General features: G+C 50.9%; 2 protein-coding genes across 9 annotated transcripts in view; both read right to left on the reverse strand.

Moving 5' to 3' along the window:
- The window catches only part of LOC144128249 (uncharacterized), a 49,001-nt gene extending 43,674 nt beyond the window's left edge, over positions 1 to 5,327 (reverse strand). For both annotated transcript variants that reach the window (XR_013313761.1, XM_077661510.1), the window contains exon 1: positions 4,932 to 5,327. Coding sequence is in view for 1 of the 2 variants with exons in the window: in XM_077661510.1 (XP_077517636.1) it covers positions 4,932 to 5,237 (306 nt within the window). In the remaining variant the exon portion in view is untranslated. The remainder of the gene's footprint in view (positions 1 to 4,931) is intronic.
- A 3,558-nt stretch (positions 5,328 to 8,885) lies between these two features.
- The window catches only part of LOC144128254 (uncharacterized), a 30,859-nt gene continuing 20,154 nt past the window's right edge, over positions 8,886 to 19,590 (reverse strand). For 3 of the 7 annotated variants that reach the window (XM_077661519.1, XM_077661518.1, XM_077661514.1), the window contains exon 5: positions 8,955 to 9,243. Coding sequence is in view for 1 of the 7 variants with exons in the window: in XM_077661520.1 (XP_077517646.1) it covers positions 9,195 to 9,243; positions 12,505 to 12,600 (145 nt within the window). In the remaining 6 variants the exon portion in view is untranslated. Of the gene's footprint in view, positions 9,244 to 12,504; positions 12,601 to 19,590 lie in introns of all 7 variants that reach the window. The other 4 variants (XM_077661517.1, XM_077661516.1, XM_077661520.1 and 1 more) reach the window with 3 other exon arrangements.

The following is a 19,590-nucleotide window of genomic DNA, read 5'->3' on the forward strand; positions in this document are numbered from 1 at the left end:
CGGGACTAATATACGCGGACGATATAGTGATAATGGCTGACGACAAGGAAGACCTGCAGAAGTTGTTAGACATATTTTTTTATTTATTTATTTCTATTTATTTAAATACCCTAAAGGCCCAAGTGGGCATTACATAGGGGGGGGGAGGGCATGAAAACAACACAATACAGATTATTGGCACACAGTAGTTAACAAATACAAAGAATAACTACATATACAAATTGCAAGTACACATCACTGCAGTCGCTGAAAGATACATAGGTTGAGCGTATAAGACTTAATGTTTCAATAATACTGAAAATATCACGGTGAATTTTGTAGGCCAAGGTGCGATGAAAGTTTTGTTTGGAAATGTGATAACTCAGTTTCAGAAACTATGTCAGCCGGTAACGAGTTCCACTCTGCCATAGATAATAGTAAGGGTGATGTTTGATATTTCAGTGTTCGTGCGAAGATGGGTTGCACTTTGTGGGAATGATCAGACCGGGATGAAACATGATGGGCAGGGGCGATGCGATCAGCTGTGAACGGGGAGCCATTGTAGTACAAGGAATGAAAAAACGATAAACGAGAGAACTTGCGTCGAGTGATAAGGTCGGGAATACTGATAGTTTGCTTCAATAATGACACACTTTCATACGGTGAGTATGAAGAAAGGATGAACCTCACAGCTTTATTTTGCACAGACTCAAGACGGTTAATTAATATGCAGTACATAGGGAGATAGATTAGGTTTCAAGTATAGTAAGGAAAAATCTGCAGTCATGATATTTAATGAAGAGGGCGGCGAGCATAGAATACAGGAGTTCGTGCTAAAAGTAGTGAATGAGTACAAGTATCTTGGGGTGTGGATAAATAACAGTGTTGAGTATCTGACAGAGCATGAAAAATATGTAATGAATAAAGCTAGTAGGAATGCAGCTGTCATGAAAAATAGGGCACTGTGGAATTACAATAGGTATGAGGTGGTAAGAGGGATCTGGAAAGGGGTGATGGTCCCTAGCCTGACCTTCGGTAATGCGGTCCTGTGTATGAGGCCAGATGTTCAAGCAAGGCTGGAAATTAGGCAACGGGGAGTAGGGAGGTTAGCTTTGGGAGCACATGGCAATACACCAAATCAGGGGGTACAGGGTGATATGGGATGGGCGTCTTTCGAGAGCAGAGAGGCTAGCAGTAAGATAGCATTTGAGGAACGATTGAGAAGGATGGAGGAAAAGCGGTGGGCTAGGAAAGTTTTCAGATACCTGTATATAAAGAATGTTGACACGAAATGGAGAAAGCGAACTAGAAAATTGACAAGCAAATATCTGGACAGCAGTAAGGGGGCAAATCAGCAATTATCGGTTAAGAAAAAGGTTAAAGAAACAGAGAGAGCTTTGTGGAAAACAGGGATGCTGACGAAATCGGCACTAGAAACATACCGGACCTTTAAACAGGAAATTGTCAAAGAAAATATCTATGATAATTGTAGATGAAGTTCTTTGTTGTTTGAGGCCAGGACTGGAGTTTTGCGGACTAAGACGTGTAGAGTCAGGTACCATGAGATAGACACTTTGTGCATTGCGTGCGGAGAGGAGGAGGAAGCGGCTGAACACTTGATACTCTCCTGTAAAGGGCTTCACCCTACAGTGGAAGGCAGCGGGGCTGACTTACCCAAGGCATTGGGGTTTAGGGATAGTGAAGGGAAAGTGGATTTTAAGAGGTTAGAAGTAACCAAGCGAAGGTTATCTGATTGGTGGCTAAAAGCAAGACAGGATTAAAATTTCACAAGACATGGCTAGGTGGCTTGAGCCACCGCCCGATGTAAAGGGTTCAGCCGTATCCATCCATCCATCCATCCATCTAGCGGACGACACACAGGGAGCACGGAATTTTCTTGTGACTGCTGTTGCAGAAAAAAGTATGCCTTCTGGTGCGCTGCTTCTTATATTATTTGTGTGGTGTGTTTAGTGTTACCGTTTGATAAGTGACGCGTCGATGACTGCAGTTGCTGGAGGGAGTAGCGAGTGAAACTGCTAACTGCATTGCTGTTGCATTCCGTTTTGAATGTCCAAACAACGAAACAAGAAGCCTGGTGTTTCGTTCCATCAAATTCCTGCCGACTTCGAACTCCGGGAAAGACGGCTAAAGGTAATTCGAAGAAAAAACTGGCAGCCAAACAGAACATCAAATTATTCTGCAGATTGTAGCTTGCATTTCCAGCCAAAGAAATGCTACTCTAGACAGTTTGACTACCCACCAAGACAGTGGCGGACTCTTTTAACCGACTGTTACAGGGCCTCAAGAAGTTCGTAGATATCATGCTCAAAGACCGAACGCATCTTCAAAGGCAACTGGACACATGCTTGCTCTACAGTGTGAATAAAATCGCGGGTTTCCCTCTCCTGACCTGTGAGAACAAGGATAGCGGCATATTATATGCAAGAAGTTCATCAAACCGTTGCTAACAAACCATGCACTTGACATAACAGACAAAAACGCAGTTGCGAAGATGTACATGTACAACAAGAAACCTCTTTCCCGAAAATTCTTGAAACTGCAGTAATAATAATAATTGGTTTGGGGGAAAAGGAAATGGCGCAGCTATAGTATCTGTCTCATATATCGTTGGAAACCTGAACCGCGCCGTAAGGGAAGGGATAAAGGCGGGAGTGAAAGAAGAAAGGGAGAAATTGGTGCCGTAGTGGAGGGCTCCGGAATAATTTCGACCACCTGGGGATCTTTAACGTGCACTGACATCGCACAGCACACGGGCGCCTTAGCGTTTTGCCTCCATAAAAACGCAACCACCGCGGTCGGGTTCGAACCCGGGAACTCTGAATCTGTGGCCGAGCGCCCTAACCACTCAGCAGTAAGAAACGAATTCCGCCGCCTTCATCGCTCCGACGCATGTCATTTTTCTTTGTAAGTGCGCACGTGTCTGTGCCTCCAAGCGCAGTTTTTTTTTTTAATATTCACACGTCGCTCGACATGTCTGATACTCCCCTTGTTCCAGTTGTCATTTCATCAACGCACGTGCTTGTCATTTGGATAAATCCGGCCAGTCAGCTGCCTGCTGTGTTACTCCCGACGTCCTTGTGCGCGTGTGCATCACACGGGAATTAACCTAGTGAGCGGTGTTTCTAGCGAAAAGAACGGAGAATAGGGGCATGGGTCTATTTGAAATTTGTCAACGTTATTCAAGGAGGCGAAAGCTCGTCGGAAAAATGACCAGAAACAGCGCAGCTAGGCTGCCCTCCAAGATCTGCTTCACCCGATCGAAACATCTCTCGCAATGCTCCGCAGCAAGACTGCAACAAACGCGCGCTTCGCAAAGTTCTAAGAACATTAGATAGGAGGGATGTGCCCACCGCGGGCCAGCGACTCCCCAGGCAAGTTACCGCGACGTCCCCGGCTTCCATTCATTGAGCGCCATATGCAATTCTCCTTTGCCGCGGGTCACCTGGGTACAGCTCAGATAATTCCGGACTTCCCCCTGTCCTTATTCTATCTCATGGATTATTTTTCCTTTTTGCTTAATAATAATAATAATTGGTTTTTGGGGAAAGGAAATGGCGCAGTATGTCTCATGTATTGGACACCTGAACCGCGCCGTAAGGGGACAAAGGAGGGAGTGAAAGAAGAAAGGAAGAAAGAGGTGCCGTAGTGGAGGGCTCCGGAATAATTTCGACCACCTGGGGATCTTTAACGTGCACTGACATCGCACAGCACACGGGCGCCTTAGCGTTTTGCCTCTATAAAAACGCAGCCGCCGCGGTCGGGTTCGAACCCGGGAACTCCGGGTCAGTAGTCGAGCGCCCTAACCACTGAGCCACCGCGGCGGGTCCTTTTTGCTTGTCCGAAGTAGTTTATTTCTTGTTATTGGCAACAGTACTATATACAACCATGCATCATGCAGTGTAAATACTTATTTTGCGGTGTTTCTAGCCACTTCAAGCACTTGCCGCAATATGGATGTTTCGAACATGCTCCTTTTGTTGTAAACCGTCCAAAAGTTACTGGTTATGCAGCAGACAAAAGGTCCTAACGGCATGATAGAACGGGGTGCACAGCACGCTTTCAGATTTCGAAATCGAAACTTATGATCCTCTATCAGTAATATGTGGAATTCAGCTTAGACTTTTTGAGTATTTGCTGCACTCAGAGACATCCAAAAACATGTTTTTTGTCGTTAACGAGCTAAAAGTTTTGCTCGAAGCCCGAAAAAAAAATGAAACAGAATGATCGGGCGCTGCGCTTCACAGTCTCCCAGCCATTGAAACCGAAATTGAGGGTCATCTTTTAGCGCCGCCTAGCGGCCAGTCTGCGCAATATCGAGGCGATCTCGAGGGCCATTGAAATCGAGGAGACGCTTCAGGCATGTTCTTCAGGAGGCATTGGCTTGTGCCTCTCACCGCCGCTTGCTTCGTTCACGCGTGCAGCGCCGGCCCCTTTTCCCAGTCTCGGCGGAGTTTCGATGGAGGCGGAACAATACGCCCTGTTCTGTGCGATGTCACTGCACGTTAAATATCCCCAGGTGGTTGAAATTACTCTGGCCCTCTCCACTACTGCCTTCTTTCTATCTTCCTTTATTCAATCCGTCCTCTATATCCCTTACCTCACAGCGTGGTCGGCGTACTGGTTGAGTCCATCAAGAAGTGTAAAAAAATTGGCAGTGGCTATACCTCAGCTGTGCCAGGACATAGGAAGCGATAGCTGCAGTTCCCCCTGATCTAATCGCGTGGTAGTTGGTCGGTCTCAAATAAAGCTGGCACGTATATCCACTACGCACGGGAGTGGTCAAGACACTGGAAACAGGAACGTTTTGATGAGAAAAATAGTAATAGTACACAGCCTAATTAACAGATTGGAGGACGCAAAGACAGGGGTTCTGTTAATTTGGAGAATCGAAGACGGGACAATGGCTTAATGTGCATAATAATATACAATGCCTGTAATGTCGTCTTCTCTTCAGTTGCTGTTGATGATGATGTCATTGCTTCATCTTGATTTTCTTGCGAAGGAACCATGCGAGCTGCTATGCGCCGCTTGTTACGCTCCGCCTCTTGGCGTCTCCGTTTGGCAAGACGTTCTTCCCTTTGCCCGGGCGTCTCCGCCGCTCGTTTAGCCTTCCGATGTTCATTCTTTCTCTGCAGAGCGGCCAAGTTCCAGGCGACGACTTCTGGGTCCGAAGAATTGATCTTCTCCTGACGATACCTCCGCATAGCGGCGGCTGGAGTCTCCTTTTCGTCACCCATAGGAAGCGATTGTTATACACCGAGTCGTATCACCTCGGCTTTTGTACACACAGCCGCACATACGCTGTTTATCCACACGAACCCGCGCGCCGCGGCGGCCGAGCTCTGACGTCATGCGCCGCACACCTGCTGCCCTTCTCCGGTTGTCGCGCATGCGCATTCACGCGTGTCGCCGGCGGGCGTAGTCGTGCAGGCGCGGCTCCTCGCGCGGCGGCGGCAGCGAACTCGTCATGCGACGCGCACCTGCTGCTCCTCTCTGGCTTCGCGCATGCGCACTATCGGCCTCCCAGGCTCGCGGCGAAATGCTCGACTGGATAGCGGTGTGTAGCTCTTGCTACAAAACAATTGACGCGTGCCACCAGGCTCGGTATTCGTTTTGCTGGTCGGCTATGTGCTTGGCTTCAGCGCATGTAAGCGCTGTCAATGTGCCCGCGCATGTCAGCGCGTCTTTCGTTCTGCCTGATGGCATCGCTCGATTCTCGGTTGTCTTGCTTCTGAATGTGTGCGTGCTTGCAGAGCAAAGCCGGTATGCGCCAAGGGGGATGAAGGTTCATTTGTCGAGCTATTGCCTCTGCGTTCTCGTGCCGTGTGCATTACCGGTTGGGCCAGCCAGACAACCACAATTACGTTACAAGCGACAGCTCTCACTATGCCAAGTTAAGCAGAGCTTAACCTAGCATATATATATTTAGGATGTCTCGAAACTAATCTGGCAAACTTATAGGTACTGTTTATGGAAAATCCTGAACTTCTCTCTTTAGGTCGCTGCCCTGCTTCTATGGAAAGGGGGCTGACACAGTCATGAGTTTATTTCAGCTGCTTCCCTTACGTACCAGCTCTTAGAGTGCCTGCATCCTGCAGATTTAGATCTGCGTGGAGTTTCATTAGTTTTTGCAGTGTACAGAAGCTGCATGGGGTTTGGAAATATGACAGTATGTATAATAAATTTGCAGTTAGAAATCAGCGGGTGCATGTTGCACGTTTTGAGTTGTCTATACACAAAAACCCTAGACTCGTGATCTTCATTATTTTCTCAAGCCCTGAAATTCGCAAATCTATAAAGGCTCTGCTGAAAACTTTTTCATTCTGTTGGATGAACAAGCGACGAGGTATAATTTACAAAAATTATATCTATGAAGCTTGCTGCTTTCGAAAGCCAGCACCTTGCACTCATAGCTTCCGCTGCACTGGCAAAGAAAATTCCCTCGATATATTAGGTCATATGCATTGACCTTTAAGCATTGATGCTGCAACTAAGAAGGATCCAACCATGCAGGAAGTACTACAGGGGACAAAAGTCTCCAGGATGCGCAATTACCTACCTTGGCGCCAATGAAAACTGTGCCAATGTTCCACTGATTTCACTAGCACACATTAGAGAACAAAAGAGCAAATTTAACCTCTGCAAGTGTGGCTTGCAACCGCCAGCTGATAAACACAAGAGCAGCGTGTTGGTTGCTGGCCGCGTGTGCTGGGGAATATTGTCCCCAATAGTACACTGAAAGCAGCGTGTGCACCGACGAATATGCAGCAACGTGGCGAGCAGGCCACGTGAGCCGAGAACAGTGTTTTAAGTTTTGTTTCTGCCTAAATTTTTAAGTGACCCATTGGCACAAACATGGCACAAAAGGAAAAGTTGGATTTAGAAGCAGCAGGTAGCAAAATATGCCATTTGGAGCAGCAGTTCCACAACTGGAGGAGCGGAATGGCAAAGCTGCTTAGAGACACCGTACCAGAACTTTACACCTTGTATATGCAGTTCCTCATGGCCTCAAGCATACCGAACATAGAATAATCCAACCTAACATTGTTCAATAGGAAAGGAGACGTCAAAGATTAGAAAACTTGGATCAGTTTACTTACTGTCTGTTGCTTACAAGATATTTACTAATGGAATTACTAACAGAATCATGGACACCATAGACATGAAGCTGCTTAGAGACATGGTACCAGAACTTTACACCTTGTATATGCAGTTCCTCATGGCCTCAAGCGTACCGAACATGGAATTATCCAACCTAACATTGTTCACTAGGAAAGGAGACGTTAAAGATTAGAAAACTTCGATCAGTTTACTTACTGTCTGTTGCTTACAAGATATTCACTAACGGAATTACTAACAGAATCATGGACACCATAGACATGAAGCTGCTTAGAGACACCGTACCAGAACTTTACACCTTGTATATGCAGTTCCTCATGGCCTCAAGCGTACCAAACATGGAATAATCCAACCTAACATTGTTCAATAGGAAAGGAGACGTCAAAGATTAGAAAACTTGGATCAGTTTACTTACTGTCTGTTGCTTACAAGATATTTACTAATGGAATTACTAACAGAATCATGGACACCATAGACATGAAGCTGCTTAGAGACCCCGTACCAGAACTTTACACCTTGTATATGCAGTTCCTCATGGCCTCAAGCGTACCGAACATGGAATTATCCAACCTAACATTGTTCACTAGGAAAGGAGACGTTAAAGATTAGAAAACTTGGATCAGTTTACTTACTGTCTGTTGCTTACAAGATATTTACTAACAGAATTACTAACAGAATCATGGACACCATAGACATGAAGCAGCTTAGAGACACCGTACCAGAACTTTACACCTTGTATATGCAGCTCCTCATGGCCTCAAGCGTACCAAACATGGAATTATCCAACCTAACATTGTTCAATAGGAAAGGAGACGTCAAAGATTAGAAAACTTGGATCAGTTTACTTAATGTCTGTTGCTTACAAGATATTTACTAATGGAATTACTAACAGAATCATGGACACCATAGACATGAAGCAGCCAAAGGAACAGGCCAGTCCTCATATGTATACAACCAGCCCCCATAAGTATACAGCTGCCGTGGTGGCTCGGTGGTTATAGTGCTCGGCTGCTGACCCGAAAAATGCAGGTTTAATCCCGGTCACAGCGGTCATATTTTGACAGAGGCAAAATGCTAGAGGCCAGTGTACAGTGCAATGTCAGTGCATGTTAAGGAACCCCAGGTCGTCGAAATTATTCGGAGCCCTCTGCTACGTCACCCCTCACAGCCTCAGTTGCTCTGCTTTGGGGTGTTAAACCCCATAACCCAAACCAAAACCAAACCTACATGCACCTACCAAACCTACTCATGCAGGCATTGCGCAACAACAGTGTGGCTGAGGCATGTGTAAAGGTGCTAGAAAATGTAGTCTATAGGGACTCTGCAGCAGCCATTCACAAGAAACACACATTGTACTGTGTGCTGGGCTCATGAATAATAAAATGGTCAAGTGCTTCGCGTACACAATAGGGTCACTGAAAGTAGCCGTGCCAGCGGGCCCTGCAGCCCTTCTGCCAGTCTATCACGACACAGCCAAAAGATGATCGGAGCCATCTGCAGCACTCAAAAGCATAGCAGTGGCAAATGCTGTACACATTTACAATCAGTTCAATTTATTCTGCAAGTTGTGTTCACTTCTACCACTGACTAAATTTATGGAAATATCCGCACTCTTTCTCCTCCATAAATGTCTTCAGATGAAGGCTCTTTCCTAATTAACTTAATTCTTCCTGTTCCCCAGTGCATAAACAATAGCGATGACAAAGTCAGGATTTTGGATATTACACAGCCACCAAATGTGCAAGAAAGTGACAAAGACAGCTGTATCAATTTCTCAAAAATACGGGAACATTTTTTTCACTCGTGATCAACATGCACTGACCACAACCACTGTGGAGGAGGAGGAGGAAAAAATTTATTGTGGCGACTGCACTGTCGAGCATCTGCGTCACTTGCAGCAGTTACTGAGTTTGAATGCTGGTGCTGTGTGGTCTCTCAGTAAACTGCGGAGAACTCGTGACCCTATGAGTGGCCAAATGCTTCTTGGTCACCACCATCCAAAGAACCAGCGCCGTGGAAGATAACAGGTGCTGATGTTGAGTGGCGCTGCCAGGGATCGGATGCCACGTGGTCATTTAGCAAATCACAGAGTATGCCCACGACAGTGTACGTCGGGTGGAAAACCTGTAAGGAAAGAAGGGTGGTTTGCTATGGGCTTCTTTTACGAGTGCTACATGCCCATACAAAGTAACATCCAGTTCAGTTGACACATGCACACTCTGCATAACAAGGCATTAGGACAAAGTCTATGCATGCTAAGTGCATGACAGGACCTAAGGGTGAGAGGATAACAGCAGGGTTTTCTAAAACTGAAGTTTTATTAGAGAAACTTGCATTTACACACATTTCAAAGAAAGCGAGGAGAAAAAATAGAAAAGAAAAAAAGGCTGACACACGGCAGTTACTTTTTTTGGTAAGGTTTTTAAAAAAAAATTGGAGGGGACACTTAAGCTCTGCCTTAAAGGGGCTGCGAAACACCACTTGCACTTCAGATGGATTCTTTATGTCGCACAGATGCTGACTCAAAAAGAATTAAGAGAATCGATGCATAGGAACGGGAGTTATTCAATGAAGAAATTTCAAAATGCAAGCAAACAAAATGCTGCCCTCAACTCGATTTTCGCGCAGCTTCCCATTTCACTCTCCCAATGACGACACACTGTGCGACCATCAATCAAAACAGCCTATCTTAGCACGTGGCGGAAGTTTACACTCCATGGTTGCCTGTTCTCTGTAACTCGTTCATGCCAAGGCTGGAGGCGCTGTTTGCATGGTTACAACAACCATGTGAACGCTCAGCTGACCCAGCGATGCTTTGTCACCTCGACGGCGCAGAAGGGAACACTGATCAGTGACGTTCCCTGACTTATGGATCCCAACTCGAGCGCGAGATACTGCGACGGTGTGACGGCCTGCGCAAGATATCAGACACATTAGCATAGCGCGTACCACTACTGCTTACCGCCAACCATCGCCCCTAGCGCGCTGGTTGGTCACGGCGAGCAAGGAGCGCGCGCTGTTGACGGGATCTGGCGCCATCGCCCGGTGATCCTCCACAAGCTGACGATGTGCACTGTCTGCTAAATGTTAACTGAACGCATCATTCCTTGGGACCAAAACGAACGCTTATAGAGTGCAATGGCTCGATCAGATCAACTCCGCAAAGCTGCTCTCAGATACTTAGAGAGTACCCATAAGTATTAGTGCTAGGTCGTACGATGTTTACAGAGAGGCGCAAAGTCCGTCGATGCAAAAAGTAGCCAGAGCCTCTAGTGCTGTATTTTTGTTTTACTTGCTTTACAGTGCTTTTATCTAGGGCAAACAAGTTGGATTTTGTTAATGTAATATAGAACACAAAAACTTGGCAAAACGTATCTCTAGTTATTAACACAATATGCAGTATATTTACCCTTTGTCCAATCATAAAGCTCGCCCTCTGTGATGTCATATCCGATGCCAAAAACTGCCACTGTATGGTGACACCGTCAGCGCCATGAATTTGTTTTTGCGAGCTAATTAAAATATTAAAAACAGGAGTATACGCGGTATGACCAATGCCAATAGCATCACTATAGCTCATTCTATGCAACCAACGAGCATAAGAATGCACTGAAAATGTGTTTCGGGGCCCCTTTATGGGTATGACGCGATGGCATTAATGCCCATATATGCGAAATTGGTCATTCTCTACATTACATTCATAGATCCTTGGGAGTCCTCATATTACTCCTGAAGCAGCGGTGTAGTGGATAAGCGATAGGCAACTGCCCTGTGATAGCACGTGCTGCCACCGGTGGGGCTTGTGTGACTCGGGTTGCTCTTCCCGAGCAATCTCCAGCGACCAATCATTAATTCAACAGCCACCTGCCATGGTGGTCACTTTGCTCACAGTCCGGTGGGCAGGTTGTGATGACGCCACAAGGTCGAGTGACCTAGGGGGCCCACCTAGGTTGCTTCTCTGGGGATTTTGTGCTCACAATGCTGACTCTGCCGTCGAATTTTCTGCAGAACGAAAGCCTTACACTATTGCGTTAAAAGCTTAAGTTGTTATAAAGCATTGCTGTTTGTTTGTCTTTTCAGCCTCATGACCCCATCTTTTGCAATCAACGTATATCAATTGTCCCATCTTGTCCAGCTGTGCACCTTGCGGCATTGAGGAAGCATACATAAACATGCTAGAAGATTCCTACAGGGACTGTAGAGTTACCATAGTCCTACACAGCACAGGAAATGTGATAAAATTGTAATAGGAAAGGAAGTAAATCAATGTGATACAATCTCTTCACAGCTACCTACAGTGTGCCTACAAAAGGTACCCAGAAGGTGGGACTGGCAAGAAATATGGATAAGAATTAATGGAGAAAAGCCACTGAAATCTGAGATGTTCCAACGACACTTTCCTAGTAATTTACTTAGAATAAATTGCAGTGAAAGACTGAGAACCAAAAAATGTACAAGTAAAAAAGTTGATTGGAGAGACATGGGAGAGGCCCTGCCTTTGCCCTGCAGTGGGTGTAGTCAGGCTGATGATGATGACGATGAAAAAAGTAAAATGGTAAGCATGAAAACTAATCTGCGAAGGTTAATGTGAAGGAGACAACACTTAATGATATCTTGAGTGCATCAGGCATGCTAGGCACTGGGACGAACAGGGGGATGAAGCAGACACGAAACAGGTTTGTCCCCTTGTTCGTATTAATGACAAAGTGCAGTGAGCCTGATATATTCAAAGTGTGCAAACAACTAGCCATCTTTGTTGCTTTACTAATTAAATGGTATGAAGTAAGGTATTGAAACGCATCACAGAAAACATTCAGCAGAAATAGTAAATGCAGATCAGAACCGTGAGAAGGAAATAACCATGAAAATGAATATAGTGAAGTGAATGTTGAAGGTACTCACAGGTTGTAAATTTCATTCCTCAATATCCCCCCTAGAGAAAAGTATGCAACACTCATATCCTGCCTGCACTCACATGTGAGGCTGAGACTTTGAGGCAACTGAAAAAGCTAGAAATTAACTGGACAACGCAGCGAACCGTGGAAAAGATGATAGGTGAAAAACAGGAACATGGGACAAAAAACTAGCTCGAGTTGATTACAGCCTACTAAAACAAGGAGGAGGAAATGGACTTCAATGTCGCATAATGCAGGAAACAGATAGCCAGTAGTCTGTTAGCACAGTAGAAAAGATTCCAAGTGGAAAGGAAATGGATTTGAGGATGGAGAGTACAACATAATACGAGAAAGTGAGTATGTGCTTATTTGCTTGGATCGAAAATTTACTGTGATAGGGTAGCTGCAGTTGACGTAGTGCAGTGACACTTGCAAAGCATTAGGATAAGCTTTAAAAGAGTTTTATTAAAATAGGCCTTTGCTTACATACCTGATGATGACACATCGTGCAAGACCTTGTACTTTTGGCGACCTCTGTACATACTTGAATGTACTGGATGGGATCATTATCAATAGCCAGGCTCCACTGCATGATAAAGACCTCCCCTTTGAGTTCCAACCTGACCGGTCCTGCCTTAGGCATGGGCACCCTATGCCAGATTTTCCAAATCTCACTTCCCCATGTGACTCTTTGCTGCAGCCAGCTATGTTACTTTGGAAACGCACTCTGCTACCCTAACTGACCACCAGTCATCAGTTTTCATGAATGCCTTGACCAAGCCCATTTCTATCTTTTGATTTCCAGTTAACTCGCTTTCTTTCTCTAATCTGCGCTGATCACTGCTAGGTCTCTCAATGTTACGCCTGTCATTTTTCTTCGCCGCAGTACTGCCACCGTGTACCTATACGAAGACAACTTTAGTCCGCATTGGTTCTGCATCTCCATTCGTTAATCGTCTCTATAAAGTTTTTTATGGGGCAAGGATCATATCTTAAGCTGCATTTCTAGCAAGACTGCTACAGCGGGTAGCCAAGGTACCAGAAAGGGCTCCCAACCACAATTTGCCCAGCATCATTTGGGAAACGCGTGGCTGCAAAGAATTTTTTAAGAGCCTCTGTAATAGCAATCAAAACTATCGCCATGCTTCTCTCTGCCGTGTCCCCCCCAAGGTTTTTCTCTTCCCTGCCCGGACAACTATCATTTGCAAAGGAAATTTTCCATTTTCCCCGACTTTTAAGGGAAGGAGCGAAGTATGTCACATGACTACATTAGTTCACTGCCTACACACCTGTCATCTTTCTGGAGGCACCAGATCACGCTGTGTCACACTGAGGGTGCGGGAGCACAGAAATACACAAGCTATTTTTTGTGAGAAGGGTTTGGGCGTTCGAGGTGAGCAGACAAGTTTTTCAAGGCTCTCTCTCCGCTACGCCTAAGCCTTCGACGCGTCGAGGGGCTCCATCATGGAGCCCACATGCCTCGGGTATGTTAGCCGTGAACCGAGCGCGTTGAGGATGATGCCGCGATCTATCAGCCTCAAAGCCCGCCCTGTGATCGCGCCACCCTGACCAGGCTGCTGGTGGCACTGGAGCGCGCCACACAGGAGGTGCAATATGCCAGTCTGATCCCAGCCCGGGCTGTTGCGTCAGTGCAGGCTCTGCACCTCCCTGGTACGAGCTGGCAGCAGCCACCACGTGGTACCACTGCTGCACCACTCACTGCGGCCATGGCAGCGACGCCTGGCCTCCCCACTACCATCCACGGGGCCGGGGAGACCGACTCAGGGAGTACAGCCATGGTCTGGGACCTAGGGAGCGAGGCCATGGACAAAACCATGCACTGCAAGCGCCGTCGCTCGCCTTCCCCATCAGCAGGAAAACATCGATGGCGGTCATGGCTGCTGTAGGCAACCACGTGGCGCGGCAAAGCGCGATGCAGGTGGCCTCGCCTCGTCCCCTGGCCGGACCGCATTCCAGGGGGCCCCCAGCAGAACAACCACTGGCATTACTGCTTCCCCCCCGCCAGGCCTTCATTGTGATGTCACCCCCCCTCCCAGCTCAGCCTCGTCCTGCCGGGCACGAGGGGAGAGGGACCCACCGATTCGGAAGGCACCCCCACTCCCATGCAGGCTGCCGGGGCGCCGGGTAACGTCCGAACTTCCGGATCGGCACCGACAGGTCGCAGGCACCGAGGAGCACCAGCGGCGGGGAAGCAGCCTGCAGCCTCATCCCTTGGAAGCAAGCCACGTCGCGGGCCCAGCAGCGACACAAAGCTGCACTGGCCAGGGCTGCCACTGTGGTGCAGGTCCCGGACAACGTCCACGGGACCGTCCTCTTCCGCCCAGCCCAGCAGAGCGCGGCCTTCTCACGAGAACAAGGCTGGGAGCTGGCGGAGGAGCTTGGACCGCGGCCTGGCATCATGGCTGTCCGCGTCAACACCCGGCGTGGTGTTGTGGCAGTGGACGTGGGGAGTGCGGCCAACCTGCGCGAGCTGCTCGCCATCTCAGTCATCCGCGGAGTGGCAGCGAGCGCAAAGGAGCCCGGCCCCCGCAATCACAGCTCAGGCCTCGTGTTCGGAGTGGACGGGCGCCGGACGGACGGTGGCAGAGCGGCTCGCCGCAACTGACTCAGCCGTGCCGATAGAGTCGGCGTCGCTGTCTGACAGCACACTGACTGTCAGATTTGCAGCGCCGGTGCCTCCGGCACACATTTCTATATAGAGGAAGCATCTGGCTGTGCGGGCCTGCGGACCACGTCCACTGCAGTGTGGAAAGTGCGGTGGACTGGGCCACACCAGCAGGGCCTGCCGGGCTCCACACCGCTGCATCCGCTGCGGGGGCCCCCACGAGCACCCCAGGGCGCCTGTCCGAGCCGAAAGCCACGCTGCATCAACTGCGGCGGGCAACATGCGGCCACGGATCCAGCGTGCCCTCACTGGCAGCGCGAGAGACATGTGGCTACCCTGCTCGCCACATCGCAGGTGCCACTGTCTCAGCGCGCTGTACGGGCCGTGATGACCGCGGAAACGGCGCCCCAGGCCACCCTGCAGCACCGCACTACACCGCCTGGCGCTCTTTCCTTTGCGCAGGTGGTAAGCAGTGGCCGGAGCCAGCGCAGCCAGCAGCTGCAACAGCGGGGCCGGCAGAGACCGGGCCCGCGCACATCCCTTCAGGCACCGCCCTCACCTGCTGCCAAAATCCCAGGCCAGACTCCAGATGCATGGAACCGTGAGATCGAGAAGCTGAAGCTCGCTCTGCGGGCGCTCAGCTCCCTGCTTCCGGAGGGATCAGAAGGACGCCGGGCCTGTTTAGGAGCTGCAGGCTCTCCTCGACAGGATGCCGAAAAACATGGCTAGTCGCCGAGCTCCGCCACGGATCCCACAATCCTTCAGTGGAACGTCCGCTCTCTTGCAGCGTGGTACTCGGAGCGCCACGTGCGAATCGCCGAAAGCACGCCAGAGGTTATCGCGCTGCAGGAGACATATGTGCGGGTCCACGATGGGGAGCCCCAACGGCGGCTACCCGGCTATGTCGGCTACCATTCGGCAATCACATGCGAGGAGATGTCCTGTGCTGCAGTGCCCTGTGTGGACCGCTCCCATCGGCCCGGTAAATCACGGTGTGCGGTGTATGTGCGGCCGGATGTGCAACATACTCTCATCGGCTCGGCGGCGGCGACAACCGATGCCCAGGAGTGTGTGATAGTGATAGTGCGCATCGGTGGTGTTGGCACGTCGGTGGCCTGTGTTTACGTGCATCCAGCTGTCGCGTGGAATGCGCTGTGTTTTCGTGCAGTGAGTTTGTGCTGTGCCTCGCGCCAAATCATCTGCGGTGACTTCAACGCTCATCACAGTGCGTGGGGCACTGCGCCGCACTCCGCGCGAGGAGACGACCTGCATGACACAGCAACGCAGCTGGAACTCACCCCATTGAACACCGGCAAGCCCACCTTTCGACGATGCGGAACACCCAGCTCCTGCATCGACGTTGCCTTCACATCCAGAAGCATTGAGGCGACATTGCACCAATCACCATCTCACTGGGGCTCGGACCACTACTCCAGCCTGATTGAACCGACTGCGGCGGAGGCGTGCGCCACACGCTCATACTCCATCGTCAACTGGAGTGTGTTCAGTCAGGCTGTAGACGAGGCGGCCGCCTCAGGCGACCCCTTTTTCACAAGTTTGGTTCGGAGCGCCCTCGCAGCCACCCGAAGAGCAGAGCTGAGGGCGGGGCAGCCCACACCAGACAACAAACTGCTCGAGCTGCGCGAGAAAAGGGATCGCGCAGAGCGAAGGGCGCAACGGACCGACAGAGCCGCCGACTGGATGGTCTACAACCGCCTGGACATGGTAGCGCGCCGCCATGCCAACAAATTTTAGCGTCGGCAGTGGGCTTCATTATGCCAAAGGATGGAGGAAGACGCCAGCTCACGGAGGCTGTTTGACACCTTGCGGCGCATCACAGAACCCCAGGCGAACCCTCAACCGATTGCTGCCCTGGCTATATCCGGCGGGCTCAGCTTTGAAGAGCTCGCAGAGCGGTTTGCCGACCGGTTCGCGCCGCCCAGCCCCGAAGGTGCAGCTAGCAAGGCTGCACCCGAGAGCCCCAGAAGCGGTGCCACTCCCGCTCCCGTCACCTCGGAAGGTCCCTGTGACGCGCCTTTCACCGCGGCGGAACTGAACAACGCGCTGCCACCGCCAATTGGCGCCCGGACCGGACCGGACGGGGTGACCTACCAGACGCTGCGAAACCTTGATGCGGAGCAACGACAGATACTCCTGCAGCAGATTAACCTGGTGTGGGAACGCGGGGAGCTACCGGAGGACTGGCGCACCGCGGTCATCTGTCCTATCCGAAAGCCAAGGCGCCCACCTACGGAGCTGAGCGGATACCGACCAGTGGCACTAACATCGGCGGCAGGTAAGCTCATGGAGCACATGGTGTTGCAGCGTTTGAACGAGCGAGCTGAGGAGGGTGATTTGTTTGACGAGTGGCAGACGGGTTTCCATGGGATGCGGTGCTCGGCTGATTCTATTTCGGACGTTGTCACAGCGCTGGAGCATGCCAGGGCAGCAGGACAGGTCGCGCTGCTGCTGCTACTGGACGTCTCGAGCGCTTTTGACAACGTCCATCGCGCACCAATTCTCGCGGTGCTTGAGGGAGCCGGTGTGAGTGGGCACCTTTTGCAATATGTTTGCGGCTTCCTGAGCGGGCGCACCATGTGCGTACGAGTAGGGGGCATATCCTCCGAGCCTCGTCCTCCCCACGAGCCTGCCTGCCTCCCCACGAGCGGCCGACACCAGTACATGTCCATATACGCGGACGACATTGCTCTGTGGTGCCGGGGGCTGCCGGGCGAGGCGCTCCGTGTGCGGGAGTGCCTTCAGGGAGCGCTGACAGCAATTGACGCCTGCTTGCACGGCCTAGGTCTGTCGCTGAACGCGGACAAATCGGTGGCCATGATTTGCGTTTCACGCTCGCGCGCGCACCTTGCGCCACTGTCACTGGACGGGACTCCGATTCTTTGGCGTAAATCAGTGCGGTACCTTGGCCTGGACATCGACCGGCGCCTTTCCTTCCGCCCCGCTGTGACCAAGGCCTGTTTGCAGATGAAGAGCATCACCGCCGCCGTGCACAAGCTCACCGCTCGAGGCCAGGGCATCTCCCAGCAAGCCACACTGCGACTGTACAATGCCGCAGCATTGGGGGCGGCACTCTACGTGTTGCCGCTTGTCTCGGTGCGCAAACCGCGCTGGAGAAAACTGGAGCTCCAGCACTGCAAGTCCCTGCGTGTGTGCCTTGGCCTGCCGAAAAATTCCCAGTGTGCCGCAACACTGGCCGAGGCAGGAGCGTGGCTGCTCCAGCTCCAAGCAGCGCGCAGGGCATTGCATCACATAGACCGGCTCCATCGCGCGCCGGACGGCAGCTCGCTACTGCAGCGGATGCACACGCACCGACGCTCACAAATGGGTGCGGTGCTGCAGGAATACGAGCGCCTTACAGAAGCCGCACCTCCCCCCCCCCCCCCCCCCCCCCCCCCCTACGGCCCCTGCCCGCCATGGCCTGCTGCCTCGGAGATACAGCGAGAGATCGTCGGCATCGCGGGAAAGCGGAGCACACCCCTGTGCGCTGTGCAGCAGCTGACCAGGGCCGTCAGACACGAGGAGCTTGAGGACCATCTCCTCGTGTACACCGACGGCTCAGTGGTCCGCGACAGCCGCTCCCTCGCAGCGGCGGCTACCATCCTCGCCCTGCGTCTGCCCAGCCAGACACACGCCACCTTCCTGGGCTCCTCCACCACGGCAGAGCTGATGGGGACCCAGCTGGGATTGGACCTGCTGCTCTCCATCATCCCTCCACCACCCAGGAGTGCTCTGCTATGCGACTCCCGCACCGCCCTCACCCGCCTGCAGTGCAACGGCCGTGGTACCCCACTAGCGCGCGGCATTCGCGCAAGCATCGAGTGCCTAGCGCAGAAAGGATGCGTTGTGCGTGCACAGTGGGTGCCCGGCCACTGCGGCATCGCTGGCAACGACGAGGCCGATGAACTCGCGACCGCCACACATTAACTACCTCCAAGTGATATCCCCCTTGCGCTGGAGGACGTGCGTGCGGTCATCCACGATCATCTCCGACGGCAACACCCCGACCTGCGCATCGCTGGAGGTGAGCACATCGCCAGCATCAATGGCTGCTGCGCTCTTTCGCGGTCGCAATGCGCTATGATCCTCCGCGCGCGCATGGGCTGCGTGTGGCCTGGGGAACGACGGGTGCGTCACGGACTCGCGACGAGTGATGTGTGTGATGGATGCGGTGCAGTGGAGACACTGAAGCACCTGCTCCTTCGCTGTGCCACGCTCGCTGACGCTCGTCGTGATATGCTCGCGGCCGACAGGGCACTGGGCATACTTCCAGACTCGCTCAAGACGCTGCTGTGGCCGCAGGGCAGTGCGCGCACCCATGAGCGAACCATAGTGAGCCTCTGTGCATTTCTCGAACAGATGGGCTTGACGTCCTGTCTGTTTTGCACCAGGTAGTGATGCGCAGTGATCGAACGCTCCGCGTGAACTACCTCGGACGAATAACAGCTGGGCGTCTCACCCCAGCTGTTGTGTGCAGTGTTGTGCGCGTTTTTTATTTTTATTTTTCTTTCTTAGCTGCACATGCACACATCCTGGACAATTTTATTGTTACCCTTTGTAAATAGTGTATATATGACCACTCCCTGTGTCCTTTCTTGCTGTCCCCTCACCTCTTTCATTTCACTTCTTCAAACTGCCTTCTATCCTTTATTTCCGCTGCCCCAGCTCAGGTGCCGCCACCACCGTGATGGCAGATGCCGGGGTTAGCAAAAATCTTTTAACTTCCATTTTTATAATTATTTTTTAATAAACACTTACTACTACTTTGTGAAGATGTGGGGCAGCAACACTACTAGAAGAAATGAACGAGGTAACTGATAAGCAAACAGCACGGCACCTTAAGCAGACATAAAATTTGCCAGAACAAAAACAAAAATGGGCTAGAAAGAATGGGCACAACGAGCAGGTGACGTCCACGATTCGCCCGTGGAT

Source organism: Amblyomma americanum, chromosome 4 (assembly GCF_052857255.1).
Source record: "Amblyomma americanum isolate KBUSLIRL-KWMA chromosome 4, ASM5285725v1, whole genome shotgun sequence".
Taxonomy (NCBI): Eukaryota; Metazoa; Arthropoda; class Arachnida; order Ixodida; family Ixodidae; genus Amblyomma; species Amblyomma americanum.